We start from the raw sequence: 24,056 nt of genomic DNA on the forward strand, positions 1-24,056 counted from the left end.
TTGTTATACTCTTTTCTCAACTCTCAGATTTATACATATACAAATAAGGAGAAAGAAAGGGAAGAAAATATTAATAATTTGGGTTCTTGGAGTAGCAAGGACCATTGACCTAAAAAAGGGTAACGGAGTGGTAATTGTGCATATCAGGTTGACCCTTTTATTTCATAGCAGGAGTGAATTATGTCAGAACAGCCCTTCCAAACGTTCTTTTTTTAAATTTCTTTTTCCTAATTATAAAGTATTACATAAGGGCTTTCCAGGTGGCACTAGTAGTAAAGAACCCACCTGCCAATGCAAGCAGTATAAGATATGTGAGCTTGATCCCTGGGTCAGGAAGAGCTGGTGGAGGAGGGCATGGCAACCCACTTCAGTATTCTTGTCTGGAAATTCCCATGGATAGAGGAGGCTGGCAAGCTACAGTCTATAGGGTCAAAAAGAGTCAGACACAACTGAAGCAACTTAGCACACAGGCACATCTCATCTTGTCTTTCACAGGAAAGAAAATTCCAAGAAAATGTAGCCTCAGCTATTAATAGGAAAAAAGCAAAACTAATCCAGCTATAGGAAATTTACAGGAATGTTTACCCATCCTCTAAAAACTTTCTTAATGAAGAAAGATAATTTTTCTAGGTTCTAGGAGAAGGTAGATATTTTAGGTACATGAATGTTGAATATGAGGAGCTAAGCTTCTGTTAAGCTCTTAACTACTGGCTAAATAAATCTTTGTATGTCTAAATAGTAAGTCCACTTATTTTTTTTTTTTTAAGAGACATGTTCAAAACTAGTTGAAAATATTTTTGAAGTTATTATTGGATGGTAAGAGTATGGGGTGGAGTTGGCCTTAGGGGAATTTGTAGCAATAATAAAAAGGATGTTGGAAAACACATGCTTGGCTCAACTCAGGATAACCGCAGAAGACGGGCCAGACCGAGGAGGAGGAGGAAAGCAAGATGAATGATGTGAAGCTTACTGTTTTGGGAGGTGAAGGAACAGGAAAATCTGGTAAATGTATTTTTTTTTTTTCTGGTGTAGGGTACACAGAGAGTGAGAAATATATTGACATTATATATATATATATATATATATACATATATATATATATAAACATATTACACATTTATAGGCTTGATATAGCTATATATTATTTCTCAGTAAGAGTTTTCATTTTATAAGAAAGTAGTGCAATTAACTTTGTATTTATAAAATGTATATACGGGTTGAAGAATACATCTGTTTGGAGTATTAATTTGTATCTTGTTCTACTGGTGTTTAAAATAAGTAGGACCAACAGGAAATCCCTCCATCGTGACCCCACGTACTTCTCACTCGGTCACACTGCCCCCACACCTGCATGCGTGTGTGCTAAGTCGCTTCAGTCTTGTCAGACTCTGCGACCCTAGGGACTGTAGCCCACCTGGCTCTTCTGTCCATGGAATTCTCTAGGCAAGAATACTGGAGTGAGTTGCCATGCCCTCCAGGTTCTTCACTGCCAGCGCCCCCTGAGAAGCCACAGTGGCCAAGCAGTGTTCTTGAAAAGATTCCTCTGCCCTGAGACTAACCGTGGAGAGAAATGTGTGAAGACCTGTGGATTATTTTTAACTTTTTAAAAAATTTATTTATTTTTAATTGAAGGTTAATTGCTTTACAGAATTTTGTTTTCTTCCAAATATCAAGATGAATCAATATACTAACATATATATGGAATTTAGAAAGATGGCAATGATGACTCTGTATGCAAGACAGGAAAAAAGACACAGCTGTGTATAACGGACTTTTGGACTCAGAGGGAGAGGGAGAGGGTGGGATGATTTTGGAGAATGGCATTCTATCATGTATACTATCATGTAAGAATTGAATCGCCAGTCTATGTCTGACGCAGGATACAGCATGCTTGGGGTTGGTGCATGGGGATGACCCACTGAGATGTTATGGGGAGGGAGGTGGGAGGGGGGTTCATGTTTGGGAACACATGTAAGAATTAAAGATTTTAAAATTTAAAAAAAAAGTTAAAATAAATAAATAAAATCAGGACATGGGCATGTAAAAAAAAAATAAAATAAAATACCCACAGTTGAATAGAGAAAAAAAAAAAAAAAGATGAATCAGCTGTAGGTGTACATAAGCCACGTTACAGAGGAGGAAAAAGAAAAACAAAACACTTTGAAGGGAGATGGGGACGTGGCTTTTTAAATGCCTCGGAACTGAGCGACACGGTGCCCATGACCTTGGAAGCCAACAGAGCCACCTGAGCCTAGTGAATCCTAACTGGCCAGACCCAGGAGCTGCAGTAAGATAAACCAACACTAGAGGGCGACCCTCTGTTTCTTGGATTTTGAAGTCCCTGTTTCCTTAAACAATCGCAGGACAGGCAAATACAGTCCTGGCCACTGTTATAAACATGTGGCACCTTGGAGCCACAATTAATTTGATGAAATAAAAAGATATCATGGTTCTTGCATCTCAGATTTAATAAGGAATCTGTCTCTGTTGCAAAGCTGAGGTTTCTTATGTGTGTTTGCCTTAGTGAATCACTTACACAGTGAATTGAGTGGGCACCACAGTAAGATCACTTCCTTTCTAGCCTTCTAATTTTTATGGTTTTATGATGCTAATCTTACTGATTATTATTTAGACCAGAATTTAGTAAAACTTCAAGGTCTTCGTTAATACTTGGTAAGTTTTAAGCCAAGAGATAAAACCTTACGTACATACATGTGTGCTGTGCTTAGTCGCTCAGTCCTGTCTGCCTCTTTGTGATCCCATGGAATGTAGCCTGCCAGGCTCCTCTGTTCATGGGATTCTCCAGGCAAGAATACTGAAGTGGGTTGCCATTTCCTCCTCCAGGGGATCGTCCCACCCCAGGGACTGAACCCAGGTCTCCTGCATTGTAGGCGGATTCATTACTGTCTGAGCCAGCAGGGAAGCTAAGTTATTATATGTGTCTTAAAAATGATAAGACCTTTCGATTCTGGTTTCCTTGGTGTGTATGCCCAGCAGTGGGATTGCTGGGTCATGAGGCAGTTCTATTTCCAGTTTTTTAAGGAATCTCCACACTGTTCTCCATAGTGGCTATACTAGTTTGCATTCCCACCAACAGCGTAAAAGGGTTCAGGGAGGGAGGAGGAAGGGGGGTTCAGGATGCGGAACATGTGTATACCTGTGGCGGATTCATGTTGATGTATGGCAAAACTAATACAATATTGTAAAGTAATTAACCTCCAATTAAAATAAATAAATTTATATTTAAAAAATGATAAGACCTTAAATTCAGCTTGTTTTGTTTTGCAGCCCTTATAGTAAGGTTTCTTACCAAGCGCTTCATTGGAGAATATGCTTCTAATTTTGGTAAGTCACTACTTTAGACTTTTTCACTTTAAAACTTCAGCATCATCAATTAACATCAGTGTGTGTGTGTTCAGTTGCTAAGACTTATCTGACTGTTTGTGACACCATGGACTGTATGCAGGCCACCAGGTTTCTCTGTCTATGGGATTTTCAAGGCAAGAATACTGGAGTGGGTTCCATTTTCTTCTTGAAATTAACATCAGATAAGCATTTTCATAGAATCTTCCATTTTTGCACTTTTAAGCAACTTATTTAATTCATGGACTCTGTTTTAAAAGCCCAAATAAGTATTTTAATTAAATATTTTTTCATGATAAAATTTATCCAGTTTTATGTTAACTGAGATACATTAGAAATCCAGTTGATTTCAGTCTAGAACTAAAAAACCTTAAACCTGGGACCCACCCATCTGCACCAACCATTGCAGAGTGAGTGAGTGTGGGGGTTTTGTTAAACTGAAACAATTTTAAAATTTAAGCAACATCTGCTGAGAGATAAAGACAAATTAATTATAAAAGCACAAGTAACTACAAAATAAATGCTTATTTTTATTTAAAGTGTTTATTTAATAAATGCTTGTTTTCACAAGACCATGTGAAAATAACAGGAAAAGTATGCTTTGACTAAATATCATATCATAATTATGTAGGTTGCTTACATAAGTTTCAGAGAAATTCTAAAACAGGTGCCAGGGCACCTTGGTATAATCTTAGGATCATTTCACTAACTCTACTATAATTTTGTTATTTTTATCAAAATTAGCATGACATATGGGAAATGCCACAGTGGGGAATTAATAAAAAGTGGGGAATTTTGCCAGAAGTTTGAATGTATTTTTGGCTCAACAATTAATCTATATAATGCTACTAATATCTTACCTGATTGAAGGCATGGTGGGGAAAGGTTTTTTTGTTTTTTTAACAGGAATGAAGATTTTAAGAAATAGAATTGGGAGAAAGTTTTTTTTTTTTTTTTCCATAATACTTAGAGTAAGAAAGAAGTTATGATTGCAAGTGTTTTTCATGAGAAATAAACAATGACAAAAATCTTTAGCATTCATTTATGAGGTAGCATTATTAGAGTATTTTAGAAAACAACCTTGAAGTATTGCATTGTGTGCTGCCTGCATGTAGCCAACATAGTATTTTAGTTCATATGATGCTGTGAGTGTTTTAGGGCAAGCTCTTGAAAACTGATTATAGAAAGAAAAAATATATGGAAAGAGAAATTCTTACTGTTTCATTTCTCAGGTCAACAACTTCAGTCATAAAGGGCCAGATAACACACAAACTAAGAGTAAGGCATGAGAAAGTGTTCCAAAACTGGAAAACAATACACACGTACAAAGAACAATCAACAGCAACAACAAAATTAAATGTCACCTTAATCTTTAATACAACATAGTTATATAAGCAAATGAAGTATGCATATTTCTGGCTATTATACCTCTATTGAAAAATAAGACCTAGAGACATTCATAAAAACAATCAAGTGAGTTAAAGGTCCACAGCAAGAAGATTAATTACCCAAATAATGACGTTTTGTGTAAATGAAGGCTACCAGGGGAAGTAATAAAATTCTAAAATGTTAAGAGCTGGTGACCCCTGCTGGCAGTTTTTGAGTATTGAGAGTAGGTATTTTTAAAGGTCTCAAGAGGAAATTACATAGCTCATGGTTATTGGTGTTGTTTAATCTCTCAGTCATGTCTGACTCCTTTGCAACCCATGGATTGTAGCCCACCAGGTTCCTCTGTCCATGAGATTCTCCAGGAAAGAATACTGGAGTGTGTTGCTATTTCCTCCTCCAGGGAATCTTCCCCACCCTGGGATCGAACCTGTGTCTGTGTCTCCTGCATTGCAGGCAGATTCTTTACTGCTGATAGCTCACAGTAGTAAGCTTATAAGGTTTAGAATAAACTGTCTGAAAACATATTTTAAGATTTAATGAAACGGTGACAAATTTCATTCTGTGTAGCCTAGAAGGAACTCAAAATTTACCCCTTGGGCTTCCCTGGTGGCTCAATGGGAAAGTATTTGCCTGTCAATGCAGGAGACACAGGTTCAATCCCTGGTCCAGGAAGATCGCACAAGCTGCAGAACAATTAAGTCCATGAGTCACAACTGTTGAACCTGTGCTCTAGAGCCTGGGAGCCACAACTACTGAGGCCACATGCTGCAATTACTGAAGTCTGAGCACGCCTAAAGCCTGTGCTTCCCAGCAAGAGAAACCACTGCAATGAGAAGCCCATGCATCACAACTAGAAAAAAGCTCCCAGAGCAACAAAGACCCAGCACAGCCAAAAATTAATTAATTAACTGAATTGCATAAAATAAATGTCATCCCTAACCCCCTGAAGCTGGCTTTCCTAAATGTCAGCTACATCTTTCTACCATGGGTTATGGAGTGTTTGCCAGAATGGATCACGTGTCAGTTTGCAATTGTGTCAGTATACAATTCTGGAGAGAAGTTAGGTCTTGTATGAAAACACTGGAGGGACAGTTACAGAAATGAAGTCTTTCATTCATTCACGAAATATTTATTGAACACCTGTTGTGTGGCAGATACTCTTCTAGAGGCTATAGTAATGAACAGGCTAATCTACAGGCACAAAAACATGTCAGTGAGTAGGTATAGTGGTGAAGTTCATTTTTAAGAAATATATATATATATAAGCAAATATAGCAAATACATGTTTTTTTTGACCACTATCAATAAAGAAAAGCCACTAAAACTAAAATATGACTGGTTGAATTTATAGGGCTATATTTATATTTGGCTGATCGAAATATAAATCCATGTTTTAAAATTCTGGAATATTTCCATACTGATAATGAGTATATGCATATTTTGCAGAATCTATCTATAACAAGCATTTGTGTTTGGAAGGGAAGCAATTGAATCTAGAAATATATGACCCTTGTTCTCAGGTAAGTAAAACAAAATAGTTTTATGTTTTCAATCATGATTTGAAGAAGATAGGATAAGGGTAAGCGTGCAGTTGTTAGCCTTAATATTGAACTTACTTCTCAATTTTAATTATTAAAAATTTAAGAAATTATTTTAGTGTATTATCTAGCTTCTCTGTAAAGTTATGACAAAATTATCATGTTACAGATATCTTTAAAATAGCAATATTATTATGCTTTCATAATATATTTTTATCAGGTCACAATGTAGCTGTCAAATACTAATAGTTTAATGCCTTATTAATTCAGTTTATATGTTTGCTAAGTTGCATTTGTTGATAACTAAAGAAAGTGAAAGTGAAGTTGCTCAGTTGTGTCCGACTCTTTAACCCCATGGAATGTAGACTACCAGGCTCCTCTGTCCATGGGGTTTTCCAGGCAAGAGTACTGGAGTGGGTTACCATATCCTTCTCCAGAGTATCTTTCTGACCCAGGGATCGAACCCAGGTCTCCCGCATTGTAAGCAAGATGCTTTACTGTCTGATCCACCAGATAACTAAACCACTGTTGATAAAACCACAGTAAGAAGGATTTTGAGTACAAACCCCTTTATTCAAACACAAAAAGTTTAAATATAATTATATAAGTAAGAGAAGGGTGGCCAGCTGTTCAATATTTCAAAACACCTCTGTCCCCTGTGGGATAGATTTTGTTGGGTATAGCAAACATCCTTCAAATTTTTTTTTTGCTAAACCTTAATCACTATTGTTGCTTTACTGATTTAAATCTGGTACCAAAAAATCAACACATATTCTGTTCACTAATATAGAAGATACTGTCTCCTGTGTGGATATGATGTAAAAGGCAATTATTAGGCCTCATCAAATTTTCAGAAAAAGAGAAGGTTTTTTTTTTTTTTTTAGAGAAAAAATTATCAAATGAAATAGATATAACTTTATTATAGTTCTTTATTTTTAAAAAAAAATTTGATCACTTTTGATAAAAGAGAAATTGTGATACAAAGAAACTACATTTTAGAAAATACTAGTACTTGCCTTACTGAATTCTCATCCAGGTAAAATGGGTCTCCATTAATTAACTGTCTGTCATGTAAAATACAGGGATCCAATCCTACCACTTTCAATGGTAAGATTTATTTACCATTGATTTATTTTCAGCCACAGAAAGCAAAATTTTCCCTCTCAAGTGAGCTGCACTGGGCGGACGGGTTTGTTATTGTGTATGACATCAGTGACAGGTCTTCCTTTGCATTTGCAAAAGCATTAATCTACAGAATTCGGGAGCCACAGACAAGTCATTGTAAAAGGTAAGGTATTTTTCATTCCTCTCTACTTTCTTTTTAGTAAATCATCATAGAGCTGTAAGCATCATTAGGAAGAGTTTAATACAGGCTTCCAATTACAAAATTTAACAGCCCTGAACAAGCCACCTTCCATTCCACAGGAGTTACACAGGTAGTAAAAGGAATAAGATGAGAATACTTTATATCCTGAATGACATCAACAGTTACTTGCCCCGAATAAATGACTGTTTTACAAGACAGCTTCTATTGTTAACATGGCACTCGTTTGCAAAATAATAGTCCTTTGTACACAAGATAGTTCCCTTTCCACCTTTCGTTTTCATTCCCGCAAAAATATTAAATAAATCCAGATATATTACATTTGGCATTCAATTCCTAGTCATTGGGATTATCAGTCTATCAAAGCAAAATAGACTGAATAATCAAACCGTTACAAATTCTAAGTATGAGACTACATTTTCCTCCATTTCACCTCCTAAAATAAAGAGCCAATCTACAATGCCCTATTGTTAATGTCTTGACACAAGTCATTATGCAGGAAAACAGAACGATGCCTTAGACTATTTTTGCATTAATAGATATATGTTTAAACCTATGAATTTCCCATTTTTAGTTTGCGTTTTTTTTTTTTTTTAAATGTTTCATCCTTTCCCTTTGAAATAGTTATTTTTGTTCAACATGCTGGTATAAGGGATTGTTTGTGCTCTTAACCAGATTTGCCCTTCTCTAATATCATGCTAATCTGGGAAGCAAGGAAGCACAATATTATTCCTGAAAAATGATATCTGTGATTTTAATATCTCTTTTAAATGCCCATTATCAAGAAATAATCAGATAATAATTGATAAGGGGTGGTCCCTTGGAGTCATTTGATGTAAATTCTTGTTTATGTCTGATAGACCTTGGGTAAACCCTTTAATTTCTAGACCTTCTTTTCCTGATTATAGAACTGAGGGAAACATGGTAGGAGAAAAGAATATGATTTTACTAAGAAACCTCAGAGCTCTGATTTCCTATAATATTACTGATTTTGAGGGAACTCCATTGTTACAGGTGTTAAATACTTTATGTTTAAGCACCATAACTTTGGTAAGGGTAAATAATTAAAATTACTTTGCTATTCTTCCATATCAAAAGAATCACTCAAGAAGAATTAAAAAATGTATATTTAAAAAATCCCTATATTTGACATTTTCAGGCAATCTTCTTAATATGTTGATCAAATAATTCTTGGGTATTTCCAGTTTTCAATCTTTAAGTAGAGTCTATTTCCAAATCTATTGTCTATAGACAGAAAGAAAATATGGCATTATTTTATAAAATTATATCTGATATTTGTGACTTATCCTTCAAAATATTTCATTTATTCTTCCCCATTAATTCTTCACAATAATTTTCTGAACTATATGTGTGAAAGTCATTCCATTGTGTCCAACTCTTTGTGACCCTATGGATTGTAGCTTGCCAAGCTCCTCTGTCCATGGAATTCTCCAAGCCAGAATGCTAGAGTGGGTAGTCATTCCCTTCTCCAGGGGATCCTCCAATCCAGGGATCAAACCCAGGTCTCCTGCACTGCAGGCAGATTCCTTACTGTCTGAGCCACCAGGGAAGCCCAAGAATATTGGAGTGGGTAGCCTATCCCTTCTCCAGGGGATCTTCGTGACCCAGGAATCAAACTGGGATCTCTTGCATGGCAGGCAGATTCTCTACGAGCTGAACTACCAGGGAAGTGACGTGAAGTCGCTAGGTCATCTCAGATTCTTTGCGACCCCATAGACTGCAGCCTGCCAGGCTCCTCTGTCCATGGAATTTTCCAGGCAATAGTACTGGAGTGGATTGCCATTTCCTTCTCCAGGGGATCTTCCCAACCCAGGGCTCGAACCCAGGTCTCCCGCATTGTAGACAGATACTTTACCCGTCTGAGCCACCAGGGAAGCCCTATGTAAAAAGATACTATTAGTATATGAACTATATAAAAATGTACTATTAGTATCATCAAGAGTCTAGTGTTAGACATGCAATGCTTTTTCCTTGATGGCTCAAACCATCATGTGAATAAAACATACTTTGGTGGTTTCTATACAGTATCTCTTGAGATGGTGTTGAAGACTTTTCATTTTCCCATTTCTTCCCTATAGTAGATATCTTGGCACTGTTTCTTGTCATTTAAGGACTAGTAGCCATACTGTATTCTTCAAATGAAACTGCTTTAGAAATGTTGCACTGTAACCACAGAGATTGCATTGATATTTGCCAAAGACATTACCTTAACAAAGAAATATATTTCTTAAATAAATCAGAAAAGTTGTACTAAGTTGCAGGATGGTAAAATTTTCTTTAGAGTGAAGAAAGTAGGGAAAATCACTAGACCATTCAGGTATAACCTAAATCAAATCCCTTATGATCATACAGTGGACGTGAGAAATAGATTTAAGGGCCTAGATCTGATAGATAGAGTGCCTGATGAACTATGGAATGAAGTTCGTGACATTGTGCAGGAGGCAGGGATCAAGACCATCCCCATGGAAAAAAAATGCAAAAAAGCATAATGGCTGTCTGGAGAGGCCTTACGAATAGCTCTGAAGAGAAGAGAGGTGAAAAGCAAAGGAGAAAAGGAAAGATATAGGCATCGAAATGCAGAGTTCCAAAGAATAGCAAGAAGAGATAAGAAGGCCTTCTTCAGTGATCAATGCAAAGAAATAGAGGGAAACAACAGAATGGGAAAGACTAGAGATCTCTTCAAGAAAATTAGAGATACCAAGGGAACATTTCATGCAAAGATGGGCTCGATAAAGGACAGAAATGGTATGAACCTAACAGAAGCAGAAGATATTAAGAAGAGGTGGCAAGAATATACAGAAGAACTATACAGAAAAGAGCTTCATGACCCAGATAGTCATGATGATGTGATCACTAATCTAGAGCCAGACATCTTGGAATGTAAAGTCAAGTGGGCCTTAGAAAGCATCACTATGAACAAAGCTAGTGGTGGTGATGGAATTTCAATTGAGCTGTTTCAAATCCTGAAAGATGATGCTGTGAAAGTGCTGCACTCAATATGCCAGCCAATTTGGAAAACTCAGCAGTGGCCAGAGGACTGGAAAAGGTCAGTTTTCATTCCAATTCCAAAGAAAGGCAATGCCAAAGAATGCTCAAACTACCACACAATTGCACTCATCTCACATGCTAGTAAAGTAATGCTCAAAATTCTCCAAGCCAGGCTTCAGCAACCATGAACTCCCTGACGTTCAAGCTGGTTTTAGAAAAGGCAGAGGAACCAGAGATCAAATTGCCAACATCCACTGGATCATGGAAAAAGCAAGAGAGTTCCAGAAAAACATCTATTTCTGCTTTATTGACTATGCCAAAGCTTTTGACTGTGTGGATGACAATAAACTGTGGAAAATTCTTCAAGAGATGGGAATACCAGACCACCTGACCTGCCTCTTGAGAAATCTGTATGCAGATCAGGAAGCAACAGTTAGAATAGAACTGGACATGGAACGACAGACTAGTTCCAAATAGGAAAAGGAGTATGTCAAGGCTGTATATTGTCACCTTGTTTATTTAACTTCTATGCAGAGTACATCATGAGAAACGCTGGACTGGAAGAAACACAAGCTGGAATCAGGATTGCCGGGAGAAATATCAATAACCTCAGATATGCAAATGACACCACTCTTGTGGCAGAAAGTGAAGAGGAACTAAAAAGCCTCTTGATGAAAGTGAAAGAGGAGAGCGAAAATGTTGGCCTAAAGCTCAACATTCAGAAAACTAAGATCATGGCATCCGGTCCCATCACTTCATGGGAAATAGATGGGGAAACAGTGGAAACAGTGTCAGACTTTATTTTTTTGGGCTCCAGAATCACTGCAGATGGTGACTGCAGCCAGGAAATTAAAAGACACTTACTCCTTGGAAGAAAAGTTATGACCAACCTAGATAGCATATTCAAAAGCAGAGACATTACTTTGCCGACTAAGGTCTGTCTAGTCAAGGCTATGGTTTTTCCTGTGGTCATGTATGGATGTGAGAGTTGGACTGTGAAGAAGGCTGAGTGCCGAAGAATTGATGCTTTTTAACTGTGGAGTTGAAGAAGACTCTTGAGAGTCCCTTGGACTGCAAGGAGATCCAACCAGTCCATTCTGAAGGAGATCAGCCCTGGGATTTCTTTGGAAGGAATGATGCTGAAGCTGAAACTCCAGTACTTTGGCCACCTCATGAGAAGAGTTGACTCATTGGAAAAATACTCATGCTGGGAAGGATTAGGGGCAGGAAGACAAGGGGATGACCGAGGATGAGATGGCTGGATGGCATCACAGACTCGATGGACGTGAGTCTGAGTGAACTGCGGGAGATGGTGATGAACAGGGAGGCCTGGTGTGCTGCGATTCATGGGGTCGCAGAGAGTCAGACATGACTGAGCGACTGAACTGAACTGAACTGATGTTATAATGAATATTAACAGGGAACAAACAGTGATGAATACTGATTAATACTTTTCCTTTAAAAAACTGTATTTAAATTATTTAATTAGTAAAGAAGCAGTAGCTAGTCCTCTTTCAATTGATAAGAAAATGAAAAATAATGCTTAGTAAGCATCTTTAATAAAAGATGCTTTTATTATTATTATTATTTTCATTATAGCCTGGCATTGGGCTAGGTTTTTAATATACATCTTCATTCTGGGTGATGAGAACTATTTTACCTTTTTTTTTTTTTTAAACATATAAGAGAACTGAAAATGGAAAATGATGTCACACTCATGTCTTGTTAGTAAACAGAGCCATAGTTCCAGGAATAGATCTGTGCCACTTCAAATCTTATGCTTTAAGAGTTTTGTTGGGTCTGTGTCATTTACATTTAATCTAAAATCCTTTTTGTGAGTAAATGAGGATACACACGTGATTACAAATACACACAAACACAAATAACACACACAATATTTTTTCCTTTTTTTGGGGGGGGGCTCTATAATTCTTTTATACATAAACCTACTTAATATATACAAAAAGAGTTGTTAAAGCAGTCTTACCAAAGAATTGTGTATCTGTATTTCAGAGCTGTGGAATCAGCAGTGCTTTTGGTGGGTAACAAGCAAGATCTCTGTCATGTGCGAGAGGTTGGCTGGGAAGAAGGGCACAAACTGGCATTGGATAACCGGTGCCAATTCTGTGAACTGTCTGCAGCAGAGCAATCTCTGGAGGTGGAAATGATGTTTATCAGAATTATCAAGGACATCCTGACAAATTTCAAACTCAAAGAAAAGAGAAGATACAGTGGATCTAAATCCATGGCCAAGCTGATCAATAATGTATTTGGAAAGAGAAGGAAATCTGTTTAGTAGACATGTGATCCTGGGGGATTTATTATATCAGAGAGTTTCAAACATTTGTATGGTAATTAAATTTACCTTTTGCATGCAACTAAAGCATTCTCTTAGAGATATGAAATAATTGACCGTGATCCACAACTGTGTTTTCAAATATATAGTTTGCCTTTTTGGTTGCTTGTATCTTATACATTTTGTTTCACACTTAACCTTTTCTCTATACACAGAATAATATTAGTATAATCTAATGGTGGATTACTGTACAGTTTACCTTGCCAAATAAACCCTACTTATGTAATTTTCTTAAACTACCATTCTTTAGGGTTCTGTTACCTTTATTTTATATATGTCTTTTAGATGAAATATATAGTTATATTCACCTGGTAGCTCAGCTGGTAAAGAATCCACCTGCAATGCAGGAGACCCTGGTTCGATTCCTGGGTCAGGAAGATCCATTGAAGAATGGATAGGTTACCCAGTCCAGTAATCTTGGGCTTCCCTGGTGGCTCAGCTGGTAAAGAATCTGCCTGCAATGTGGGAGACCTGAGTGATCACTGGATTGGGAAGATCCCCTGGAGAAGGGGATGGCTATCCAGTCCATATTCTGGCCTGAAGAATTCCATGGACTGTATAGTCCATGGGGTATCTAAGAGACATGACTGCAACTTTCACTTCACTTCAATATATTATAGAGCTTAATTTATCAAGTTGTAAAATTCAAGATCTATTTAACAGAAATGCATGGATTTAATTTAGAAAGTGTATTTATAATAAAGCACTGAGTTATTTAAGATCACACAGGGTTTTTTTTTTACAGCTGAGGCCTTAAGAAGTTAAATTCTGGGGGAAGAATAAAGTCAGACGAATGGAGAAATTAGCATTGACATATATATGTTTGGAGAAGGCAATGGCAACCCACTCTAGTACTCTTGCTTGGGAAATCCCATGGACAGAGGAGCATGGTAGGCTGCAGTCCATGAGGTCACTAAGAGTCGGACATGACTGAGCGACTTCACTTTCACTTTCCACTTTCATGCATTGGAGAAGGAAATGGCAACCCACTCCAGTGTTCTTGCCTGGAGAATCCCAGGGACAGGATGCCTGGTGGGCTGCCATCTATGGGGTTGCACAGACTGAAGCGACTTAGTATATATGTTACCATATGTAAAATAGATAGCTGGTGAGAAGTTGCTATATAACACAGGGAACCTAGCCTGGTGCTCTGTGATGACCTAGAGGGGTAGGATAGAGGGAGGGGAGGGAGTCTCAATCTGGAGGTGATATATGTATAATTATGGCTGATTTGTATTGTTGTATGGCAGAAACCAAGACAACATTGTAAAATGATATTCCCCCAATAGAAAAAAAAAAAAAATCTTACCCATAAGTACATAGTTTAAAGTCAGTCTGATGATGAAAAGTCTACCTTTCTTTATTGTATACTATAGTAACAAGGGCAATTATCATAGAGTAATTAACTTATACAGCTAAGATCCTTTTTAGATTAAAATATATATTTTTTAAGTTCATTTGGAAATCTAGATGTCATAGGGGAAGGAAAAGGTAAAAACTAGTTGGTAAATATATAAGCTTGAAGCCTTTATTGTCCTGAAATAAGTATTACATAAGATAAAAACATTTTGAAAAAAAAAAAATTGGGGGGGGTCCTTCTACCATTACATAGGGTACGATTTCCACCCCCCCCAAGTCATCTGTCCACCTCCTGGACTGCAGCGCCCCTTCTGCCATCCTTGGTGAGCCTGCTGACTGCTGCATTTCAGGTTGCAGGTCGAGGTCTGATTTCAGCCAAATCACTGGTAAGTAAGGTTTGATTTCTGAGAGGTTAACCTGGGTGTACATGCAATGCTGCTAACATTGAGTTATAGATTTAACATTGAGAAATGGAGTATTTCCTGTCATATCAGTAAACAAGGATGTCACAGTTATCAGCGATTGCAGCCCTCCAACATAAGCTGATGAGTCCTGAGGAAACTCAGGAAGGAAAAGAATACCTGCCATCTAGCAGCCACTCTCTGCAGCCATTCTCTGCCGAGAGCCCTGCAGGGCTCTGCAGGGAGCCCTCGGGGAACTCAGGCTGTGAAAACACAAGATAATGGCACCAGATAACTGAGGTGCACATGAAAGGAATGATATCAGGGAGCCCAGACTCTTGCATCTTCGCGTACATAGAAAACTACTAACTTCCTTAACTTAGGATATCTGGTTTCTCTAATTAACGGCAATCTTTTGATGTTTCTGACGACTATGTGCTCAGAGTCATGCCCAACTCTTTGTGACCCCATAGACTGTAGCCCACCAGGCTCCTCTGTCCATGGAAATTCCCACGCAAAAATACTGGAGTTGCCATGGCCTCCTCCAGACCTAGGGATGGAACCTGTGTCTCTTGAGCCTCCTGCATTGGCAGGCAGATTCTTTTATCACTGTACCACCTGATGACTACCTGCCTTTTGTTGTGAAAATCCTATATATCCTAGCGCCTCCCCTCACCTCCTAGGAGCAGGTTCTCAGAGCTATCTGAAGCTCTTTCTTCTGGGTTTCCATCCTCATTTTGCCCCAAATAAAACTTAACTCGCGACTCTCATGTTGTACTTTTTTTTTTTTTAATTCAACATGTATGTGCACTAACCTGGAGACCATGTGAAAGATCTTCAGTAGAAGGTGGTAGACAGGAGCCCAGGAGGGTAATACAAACTATTAGGCTGCATAGGAGAGAATCCATCTCATTGACATGATCTTGCTCATGGTGAGTCATGAGCTAACATTTAGCTCTCCTGTTCTAGAGAAAGCTAACCTGGATGATATACAAGTGGAGATAAGGGAACTTGTATGTGGTAGTTACAAAATAGTTCAGAATGTTCATAAGGATGGGGGAGTTTGAATTGTTATAAGGGTTGGGCCCAAGAACCCACCATCTGATTGTGTTCTCTGGGATGATTCAGAGGAACTTCCTTTACTATAAGGAAGTGAGGAACAGTGGTGAAGAGGCAAAGAGCTTTGACAAGCTTGATAGTGACTGTGCTCCACTGGGCAGAGCTGACTATAGAGATGCTGCCATTGAACCACACTTGTCAGTATCAATGCAAATGATAGAATCCTGGGACAGCAGAATCTGGATGCCAGCATTTAACCCAATGACTGTTTAACCTTGAGAGTCCCTTGGACTACAAGGAGGTCACACCAGTCAATCCTAAAGGAAGTCAAGTCAACCCTGAATATTCATTATAAGAACTGTTGCTGAAGCTGAAGCTCCAATACTTTGGCTACATGATGCAAAGAACCAACTCATTGAAAAAGACTCTAATGCTGGGAAAGATTGAAGGCAAAAGGAGAAGGGGGCAGTAGAGGATGAAATGGTTAGATAGCATCACTGACTCAGTGGACATGAATTTGAGCAAACTCCGGGAAATAGTGAGGGACAGAGGAGCCTGGCATGCTGCAGTCCATGGGGTTGCAATGATTTGGACATGACTTAATGACTGAACAACAACAACAACTGTTTAACCTGTTAGCCTGCTTATCCATCCACTCAGCCCCCAGAGAAACAATGCTGTATCCAGAGTAAGGCTCCATTTTTTATACTGGTTGGTTGGAAACTTAGATGCTTTATTGAGGCAAAGTCCATATTGCGGGCTCAAACCTTGCTCCCATCCCTGCCACCAAGGCCATTATTATCCTGAGTCCATTACATATAAGCACAACAGTAGTCGAGCAAAAAGAAGATTATCTGTAGGGCAGTTCATCCTGCTCATTTGGATGTAAAGTGATTTCTCTTTGGTGGATGCTCTCCAGTGGGCAATAAAATGATACACAAAGATCTGTAAATTTTATGCTGTCTCTCAGAGATCCATTCACATACGTTTCCTCCAGTCCTTCTTGGCACTGTTCTTCCAATCTTACCTCTTACAGATGTGTGCACGTATGCTCAGTCATTTTCGATTCTGTGCTATAGCCTGCTATGCTCCTCTGTCCATGAGGTTTTCCAGACATGAATACTGGAGTGGGTTGCCGTTTCCTACTCCAGGGAAGCCTTTTCCCCGTAGGGATAGAACCCACGTTTCCTGCATTGGCCGGCAGATTCGTTACCACTGTACCACCTGGGAAGGCCACCTCTTACAGATACCTCTGACCAACTGGCAAAACTATTGACCATGGTCTAAAACTCCGTACTATCTTGTATTATACCTTCCTGTCTTACAGGGTACACAACAAGTCTACTGACAAATGGGATCGCTTGCTTTTACCTATGAACTTCATGGTCATCTCTGGGCAGATCTGTAATGAGAGCTTGTCCTCTTTTGCCTGGCACTATCACATCAAGCTTGAGTGAGGAGTGCTTCTTATCAACCAAGAATATTCAGATTACATTGCTTTGTAAATAAGAAATAAACTTCTTTTGTGTATTATTCCATAAATTCAGTAGGACGTATTTTTTGATCAACTATTTATAGGGCTTTTACTAATTTTTATAATATTAATATTGATTATATAAGTATATGGATATGAATATATATATCATTTTAAACATTTATACTTTTATCTTTAAAAATTTATTTTGTTATTATTATTTGCCCAAATAAGAGATTTGGTCTTCATTCTTTAAAATTATTTTCCCAGTAAAAGAATGATTCTTTGAGGCTGATTTTGCATTAAAAAATAACATACTTATCTATGTCAAATGGAAGAACTCTACTGTCAAAATGATATGAAAATTTTTTATAGCTTAATCTATACATATGTATCTGTGATGAATCAAGATTTTTCTAAGTATACTATTCATATTTGCATATATTAATATTTCTTTACTGTACCTTGATTTTTCAGCAAGGTATCTGAGGTGACACTTGTTACATGGAATCTATGGAACAAAGGAATAATAACAAGCATTCTTAGCAAAAAGAAAAAAAGATAACTATGCGAGGTGATGGGTGTGTTAGTTAACTTGATTGTGGTAATCATTTCACAACATATGTGTGTGCTAAGTTGCTTCAATCATGTTCAACTGTTTGCAATCTATGGACTGTAGCCTGCCAATCTCCTCTGTCCATGGGGTTCTCCAGGCACAAATACTGGAGTGGGTTGCCATTTCTTCCTCTAAGGGATGTTCCTGACCCAGGGATGAAACCCATGTCTCCTGTTTCTCCTGCATTAGCAGGGGGGTTCCTTATCACTAGCAACACGTGGGAAGCCCTCACAATATATCTGTATATGAAATCACTATGTCATACACATTAAATGTATTGCAGTTTTTTTCAGTTACACCTTAGTAAAGCTAAAAAATGTTTTTCATTAAAAAATAATTTCTATTTTAAAAATAGTTTCCATGAGATAATGAATGAACTGTTGGTGAACCATTGATTATTTTTCAGAGTGATATTTAAAGGTACTAGGTTAAAAGTAATGCTCAAAATTCTCCAATCCAGGCTTTAGCAATCGTGAACCATGAACTTCCTGATGTTCAAGCTGGTTTTAGAAAAGTCAGAGAAACCAGAGATCAAATTGTCAACATCCTCTGGATCATCAAAAAAGCAAGAGAGTTCCAGAAAAACATCTATTTCTGCTTTATTGACTATGTCAAAGCCTTTGACTGTGTGGATTACAATAAACTGTGGAAAATTCTGAAAGAGATGGGAATACCAGACCACCTGACTTGCCTCTTGAGAAACCTATATGCAGGTCAGGAAGTAACGGTTAGAACTGGACATGGAATGACAGACTGGTTCCAAATTGGAAAATAAAGTACGTCAAGGCTGTATATTGTCACCCTGCTTATTTAACTTATATGCAGAGTACATCATGAGAAATGCTGGGCTGGAAGAAACACAGGCTGGAATCAAGATTGCAGGGAGAAAGATCAATAACCTCAGATATGCAGAGGACACCACCCTTATGGCAGAAAGTGAAGAGGAACTAAAAAAAGCCCCTTGATGAAAGTGAAAGAGGAGAGTGAAAAAGTTGGCTTAAAACTCAACATTCAGAAAACGAAGATCATGGCATCCGGTCCCATCACTTCATGGGAAATAGATGGAGAAACAGTGGAAACAGTGTCAGACTTTATTTTTGGTGGGCTCCAAAATCACTGCAGATGGTGACTGCAGCCATGAAATTATAAGACACTTACTCCTTGGAAGGAAAGTTATGACCAACCTAGATAGCATATTCAAAAGCAGAGACATTACTTTGCCAACAAAGGTCCATCTAGTCAAGACTATGGTTTTCCTAGCAGTTATGTATGCATGTGAGAGTTGGACTGTGAAGAACCTGAGCACCAAAGAATTGATGCTTTTGAACTGTGGTGTTGGAGAAGAGTCTTGAGAGTCCCTTGGACTGCAAGGAGATCCAACCCGTCCATTCTAAAGGAGATCAGTCCTGGGTGTTCATTGGAAAGACTAATGCTAAAGCTGAAACTCCAATACTTTGGCCACCTCATGCGAAGAATTGACTCATTGGGAAAGACCCTGATTCTGGGAGGGATTGGGGGCAGGAGAAAAAGGGGATGACAGAGGATGAGATGGCTTGATGGCATCACCGACTCGATGGAAATGACTTTGGGTAAACTCCAGGAGTTGGTGATGGGCAGGGAGGCCTGGCGTGCTGCCATTCATGGGGTCTCAAAGAGAGTGACTGAACTGAACTGAGGTTAAAGGTACCAGGTTTCCCCTTTTATAATGTGATAGCTATAAAACATATTCACACATTTTTTGACACTTCTCCCACTGATAGGTTGATTCTAATTTCCTTCCCCTTGATACGGACTATCGTTGCTGACTCTCTTTTAACACATGGGATGAGATGGAGATATTGAAAAGGACTTATGAGACCGGCTTGGAAAACAGCTCGAGCTCCCATCTCTTCCTGGGACCCTGCCTTGTTCAAAATTTGCATGGATGAATCTGGCTGCACTGAAGACACCAGGACAGAAATACTATACCTCTTGGGGTTAGTGAGCACACAACTCCCAAACACATGTGAATCCTCCAGTGATTTCAGCCTCTAAAACTAGACTACTCCAACCCATGCCATGTGGAGCAAAGGTTAAAGTGTCTGCCTGGAATGTGGGAGAGCTGGGTTCGATCCCTGGGTTGCAAAGATCCCCAGAGAAGGAAATGGCAACCCACTCCAGTACTCTTGCCTGGATAATCCCATGGAGGCAGAAGCCTGGTAGGCTACAGTCCATGGGGTCACAAAAAGTCAGACACGACTGAGCGATTTCACTTCACTTCACTTCACTCCAACCCATGCCATGTGAAGCAGGGATAAGTTATTTCCACTTATAGAATTCTAAGCCTAGAATATATTCTTGGTTATGTTTTGTTTGTTTGTTTGTTTTTGGTGGAAGGAGTTCTTATGGGGCAATAGGTAATGAGAACAGATAATTCTTTAAAATCCTCAGTAACTCAGTCAATATGAAATGTTTGGCTTTCTTATTGGGCAAAAACATAATGAAAAAAAAAAAAAAAAGAACCTTCCAAACCAGATTCAAAATTATCTACAATATCTAGTTATTCCCAAATCGCTCTCCTTATGACTATCACTCATATGTAAAACAACTTGTGAAAACCTAAAAATAACAAATTGCAGTTTTCCAAAGTGAGAAAAACCACAGCTACTTACAGTGCAGAAACAAATACATCAACATTAGGCCATAGAACGTTGTAGGTTGAAGATAGCAAGTGTGTCTATAAATCTCAAAGATAGTTAAGCTGTAGCACTAGGCTGGGAATTGCCTGTGCTGCTTCTATTAAAAAAAAAAAAAAAAGATGCCGTCATTCACTTTGGATGAGCTTCAGTGAGATAACACATAATGAGGGGCAACAGCTGAGGAAGAGAATGCCAAAGGGGAGGGGTCTTTGAAATGGTTTTGATTTAATACAAGGCATGCACTATTAATAAAGAGGTTGAATGATACCTGTATGTTTTATAGGTTTATAAATTGGCTGTAGTAAAATATTTTACATCTTAGATCACTAGGTATTGTTTCAGCTTATTATGGGAGATATCTATCTAGAGTTGACTGAATTGTATTAATCTGAACCTAGTTTAATGATGCCTTAACGTTTTTATGGGGGAATTTAATGTTTGCAATATCCATGTTCCTTACTTGAAAGTGTGACTTATAGGTTTCTCATCTTCCTTAAATTATGAAATCCTTCAGCTAATAAAGGAAAATGATTATAGTTTGCAAAAAAGGCAAAGTCATTTAACAATCCATATAACTGTCTATTGTAGGACTTTGCATAATAATTGTAATTTAGCTATTAGGGATTCTAAAGGCAGTTATCAGTCATACTCCACACTTCTGGGGAAATCAGGCAAAGTCCAGAGTATTGAAAGTATTTTAAATTCCCAAGGAAAAAAAAGCACACTGTAAATTGGGAATATACTCCATCATGACAACACATTTCAAGCAAGTAAGAAGTTCATCATAGTTTTCAAATGTATAAACCACCAAACAGTATTTTATTTCTTTTGGATAGAGATATAATTTATTATTAAGAATGGAACTATTAGTTCCTGTAAGGAAGGGATTAGCTGATAAAAAGTCATTCCAATGTGAAATTTGACAACATTTTAGTAATCTTGGAAAAACTGAGACATAAAGAATTAAGAAAACACAGAAAATGGAAGAAGAGTAAGAAATGGAATTATTTGCCATTATGTGGAAATATGACCATGAGTTACCTCTGTAGTTTTTAGATCACTTTATAAGATTGAGTGTTTAACATCTCAGTTTTACTTGTTTAGTCAACTCAGCTGTAAAAATGAGTATTAAACAACTAGACACATGAAAACATTTCAAAACACATATTAAGTTAAACTGGTATTTTTTCCAGATACAGATTTATTTTCATGGTAACAAACTAATTCAGTTTTTAAATTTTGGGGATATTTCTATACATATCTGTGATTAAAGTTTTGATGTTGAGTTGAAGACAGAAAATTTAACTTATTCAGGCAATAATTATAAAGAAAATAACCAGTTGGTTGACATTTATCAGAAAATTTTGAGGCCATAAGTAAAAGAAGTCTATATTTTACTTATTGTTATTCTCCACAATAGGAAATGTTTTGAGCAAAATCTGCTCAAAAATAGTTTAAAATTATGGAATTAGGTCATTCCAAATACTACTTATTGTTCTGTTAATAACATCTTTTTGAAGATAAACATATTCATTGGTAGACTATAACTAACACACACATATGTGCATTTGTGTATAGAGGTATGCTATATAGTTATACTATATGTCCATATTTATCTCTCTCTCAAGTTTTTTTTTACTAAACACATTTAAACAAATTGAATTCACCTATAAAAATATAAAACAACACAGCTTTAATGATTTTATCTTTACAGAACCAGTCGTAAATGATCATCTATCACAGAACTTTAATATTGGACATATATTGGCATGCCTTATTTAATCATGGAGATTTAATTGAAACATTGACTAGTTAAAAGGACCAAATCTACTATTTCACAATTTTCTGTTAAACTTCAATTTTTTAAATTAAATAATGACAGTTTGTAATAGCATTGAAGTTTCATATAACACAGGTCATATAACAGAATTTCAGTGTTTCACTTACATAATTGAGAATAGAAATGATAGAAAAACTTGGAGATATCTTTGTGCTACCTTCTGGGCTAAAAATGCACTTTGCCTATATTACCCTTTTCTTAAGTCCTAGCTTCACACAAGCTTTGCACAAGCAGAAAAGAAACCATCTGTCCCTTTCCTCTATGAGAACGATTTTCTGAAGTACATATCCCAAAATAACACTATCTTATTACTCAGGACCCACTGCTGCTGCTGCTGCTAAGTTGCTTCAGTCGCGTCTGACTCTGTGCGAACCCATAGATGGCAGCCCACCAGGCTCCGCCGTCCCTGGGATTCTCAGGGAAGAACACTGGAGTAGTTTGCCATTTCCTTTTCCAATACATGAAAGTGAAAAGTGAAAATGAAGTTGCTCAGTCGTGTCCGACTCCTAGCGACCCCATGGACTGCAGCCTACCAGGCTCCTCTTTCCATGGGATTTGCCAGGCAAGAGTACTGGAGTGGGGAGCCATTGCCTTCTCTGCAGGACCCACTACCAACACCTGTATTTCTTTAAACAGTCACAGCTAGAGGAATAAGAGAAGAAACAGTTGCAAACTTTCTTCATCAGTATTGCAATCACGGATAAAGGCAAACACAGATGAGGTCAAGATTTGGTTGTAGAAATGAAGTGTTGGAGCAGGAGCTCAAACGGGCTGTGGTTTAGAACTATTCATGTATGCTGCTGCTGCTGCTAAGTCGCTTCAGTCATGTCCGACTCTGTGCGACCCTACAGACGGCAGCCCACCAGACTCTCCCGTCCCTGGGATTCTCCAGGCAAGAACACTGGAGTGGGTTGCCATTTCCTTCTCCAATGCATCAAAGTGAAAAGTCAAACTGAAGTTGCAAAGTCGTGCCCAACTCTAGCGACCCTATGGACTGCAGCCCACCAGGCTCCTCCGTCCATGGGATTTTCCAGGCAAAAGTACTGGAGTGGGGTGCCATTGCCTTCTCTGATTCATGTATAGCATTTGTTAATAATAGAAAAAAAAATTGTGTGGTGTTATCCATTATATCTCCCTTGTAATGAGAAGAGAGCAAATTTGGGAACCACATTCACCTCCATAAAGCATAGCCAAAATAAATAAACTCTGATTATGCATATAATTTGGGACTTCCTATTGGCTCAAGTAGTAAAGGACCTGCCTGCAATGTGGGAGACCTGGGTTAGATTCCTGGATCAGGAAGGTCTTCTGGAGAATAGAAGGGCAACCCACTCCAGTACTATTGTCTGGAGAATTCCATGAACAGAGGAGCCTGGTGGGCTACAGTCCATGGAGTCCCACAGTTGGACACAACTGAGAGACTAACATGCATAGAATTTATGCTGAGCTGGGTACAACAACCACACTTCAAGTATGAGACTTGAGAGAGCTACACTATCCCTTTCTAAAATAATGAGGGTGATGAAGATAAGGATAAAAATGGAAGTATCATATGCTGGCAAACCAGACCATTAAAACTTTCTTCCTTTTATAAGCATCAGGAAACATAGAACAGAACAGATAAATGCCTCAACCATCAGTTCAGTTCAG

The 24,056-nt window shown here is 38.0% G+C and overlaps 1 protein-coding gene across 1 annotated transcript; it reads left to right on the forward strand.

Moving 5' to 3' along the window:
* The first annotated feature begins 950 nt into the window (after window positions 1-950).
* Window positions 951-12,919, forward strand: RERGL (RERG like). The gene is made up of 5 exons (XM_068972168.1): window positions 951-1,002; window positions 3,289-3,345; window positions 6,199-6,272; window positions 7,430-7,578; window positions 12,637-12,919. The coding sequence occupies exons 1-5, from the start codon at window positions 951-953 to the stop codon at window positions 12,917-12,919; spliced, it is 615 nt and encodes a 204-aa protein (XP_068828269.1).
* The last annotated feature ends 11,137 nt before the right edge of the window (window positions 12,920-24,056 follow it).

Source organism: Capricornis sumatraensis, chromosome 4 (genome assembly GCF_032405125.1).
Source record: "Capricornis sumatraensis isolate serow.1 chromosome 4, serow.2, whole genome shotgun sequence".
NCBI classification, from domain to species: Eukaryota; Metazoa; Chordata; class Mammalia; order Artiodactyla; family Bovidae; genus Capricornis; species Capricornis sumatraensis.

Excerpts from the sequence above, each read along its gene's own strand:
- RERGL (XM_068972168.1), top strand. The coding sequence starts at position 951 with ATGAATGATGTGAAGCTTACTGTTTTGGGAGGTGAAGGAACAGGAAAA. Across the intron at positions 3,346-6,198 it reads AGAATATGCTTCTAATTTTG|AATCTATCTATAACAAGCAT; the intron begins GTAAGTCACTAC and ends CATATTTTGCAG. Across the intron at positions 6,273-7,429 it reads TATATGACCCTTGTTCTCAG|CCACAGAAAGCAAAATTTTC; the intron begins GTAAGTAAAACA and ends ATTTATTTTCAG.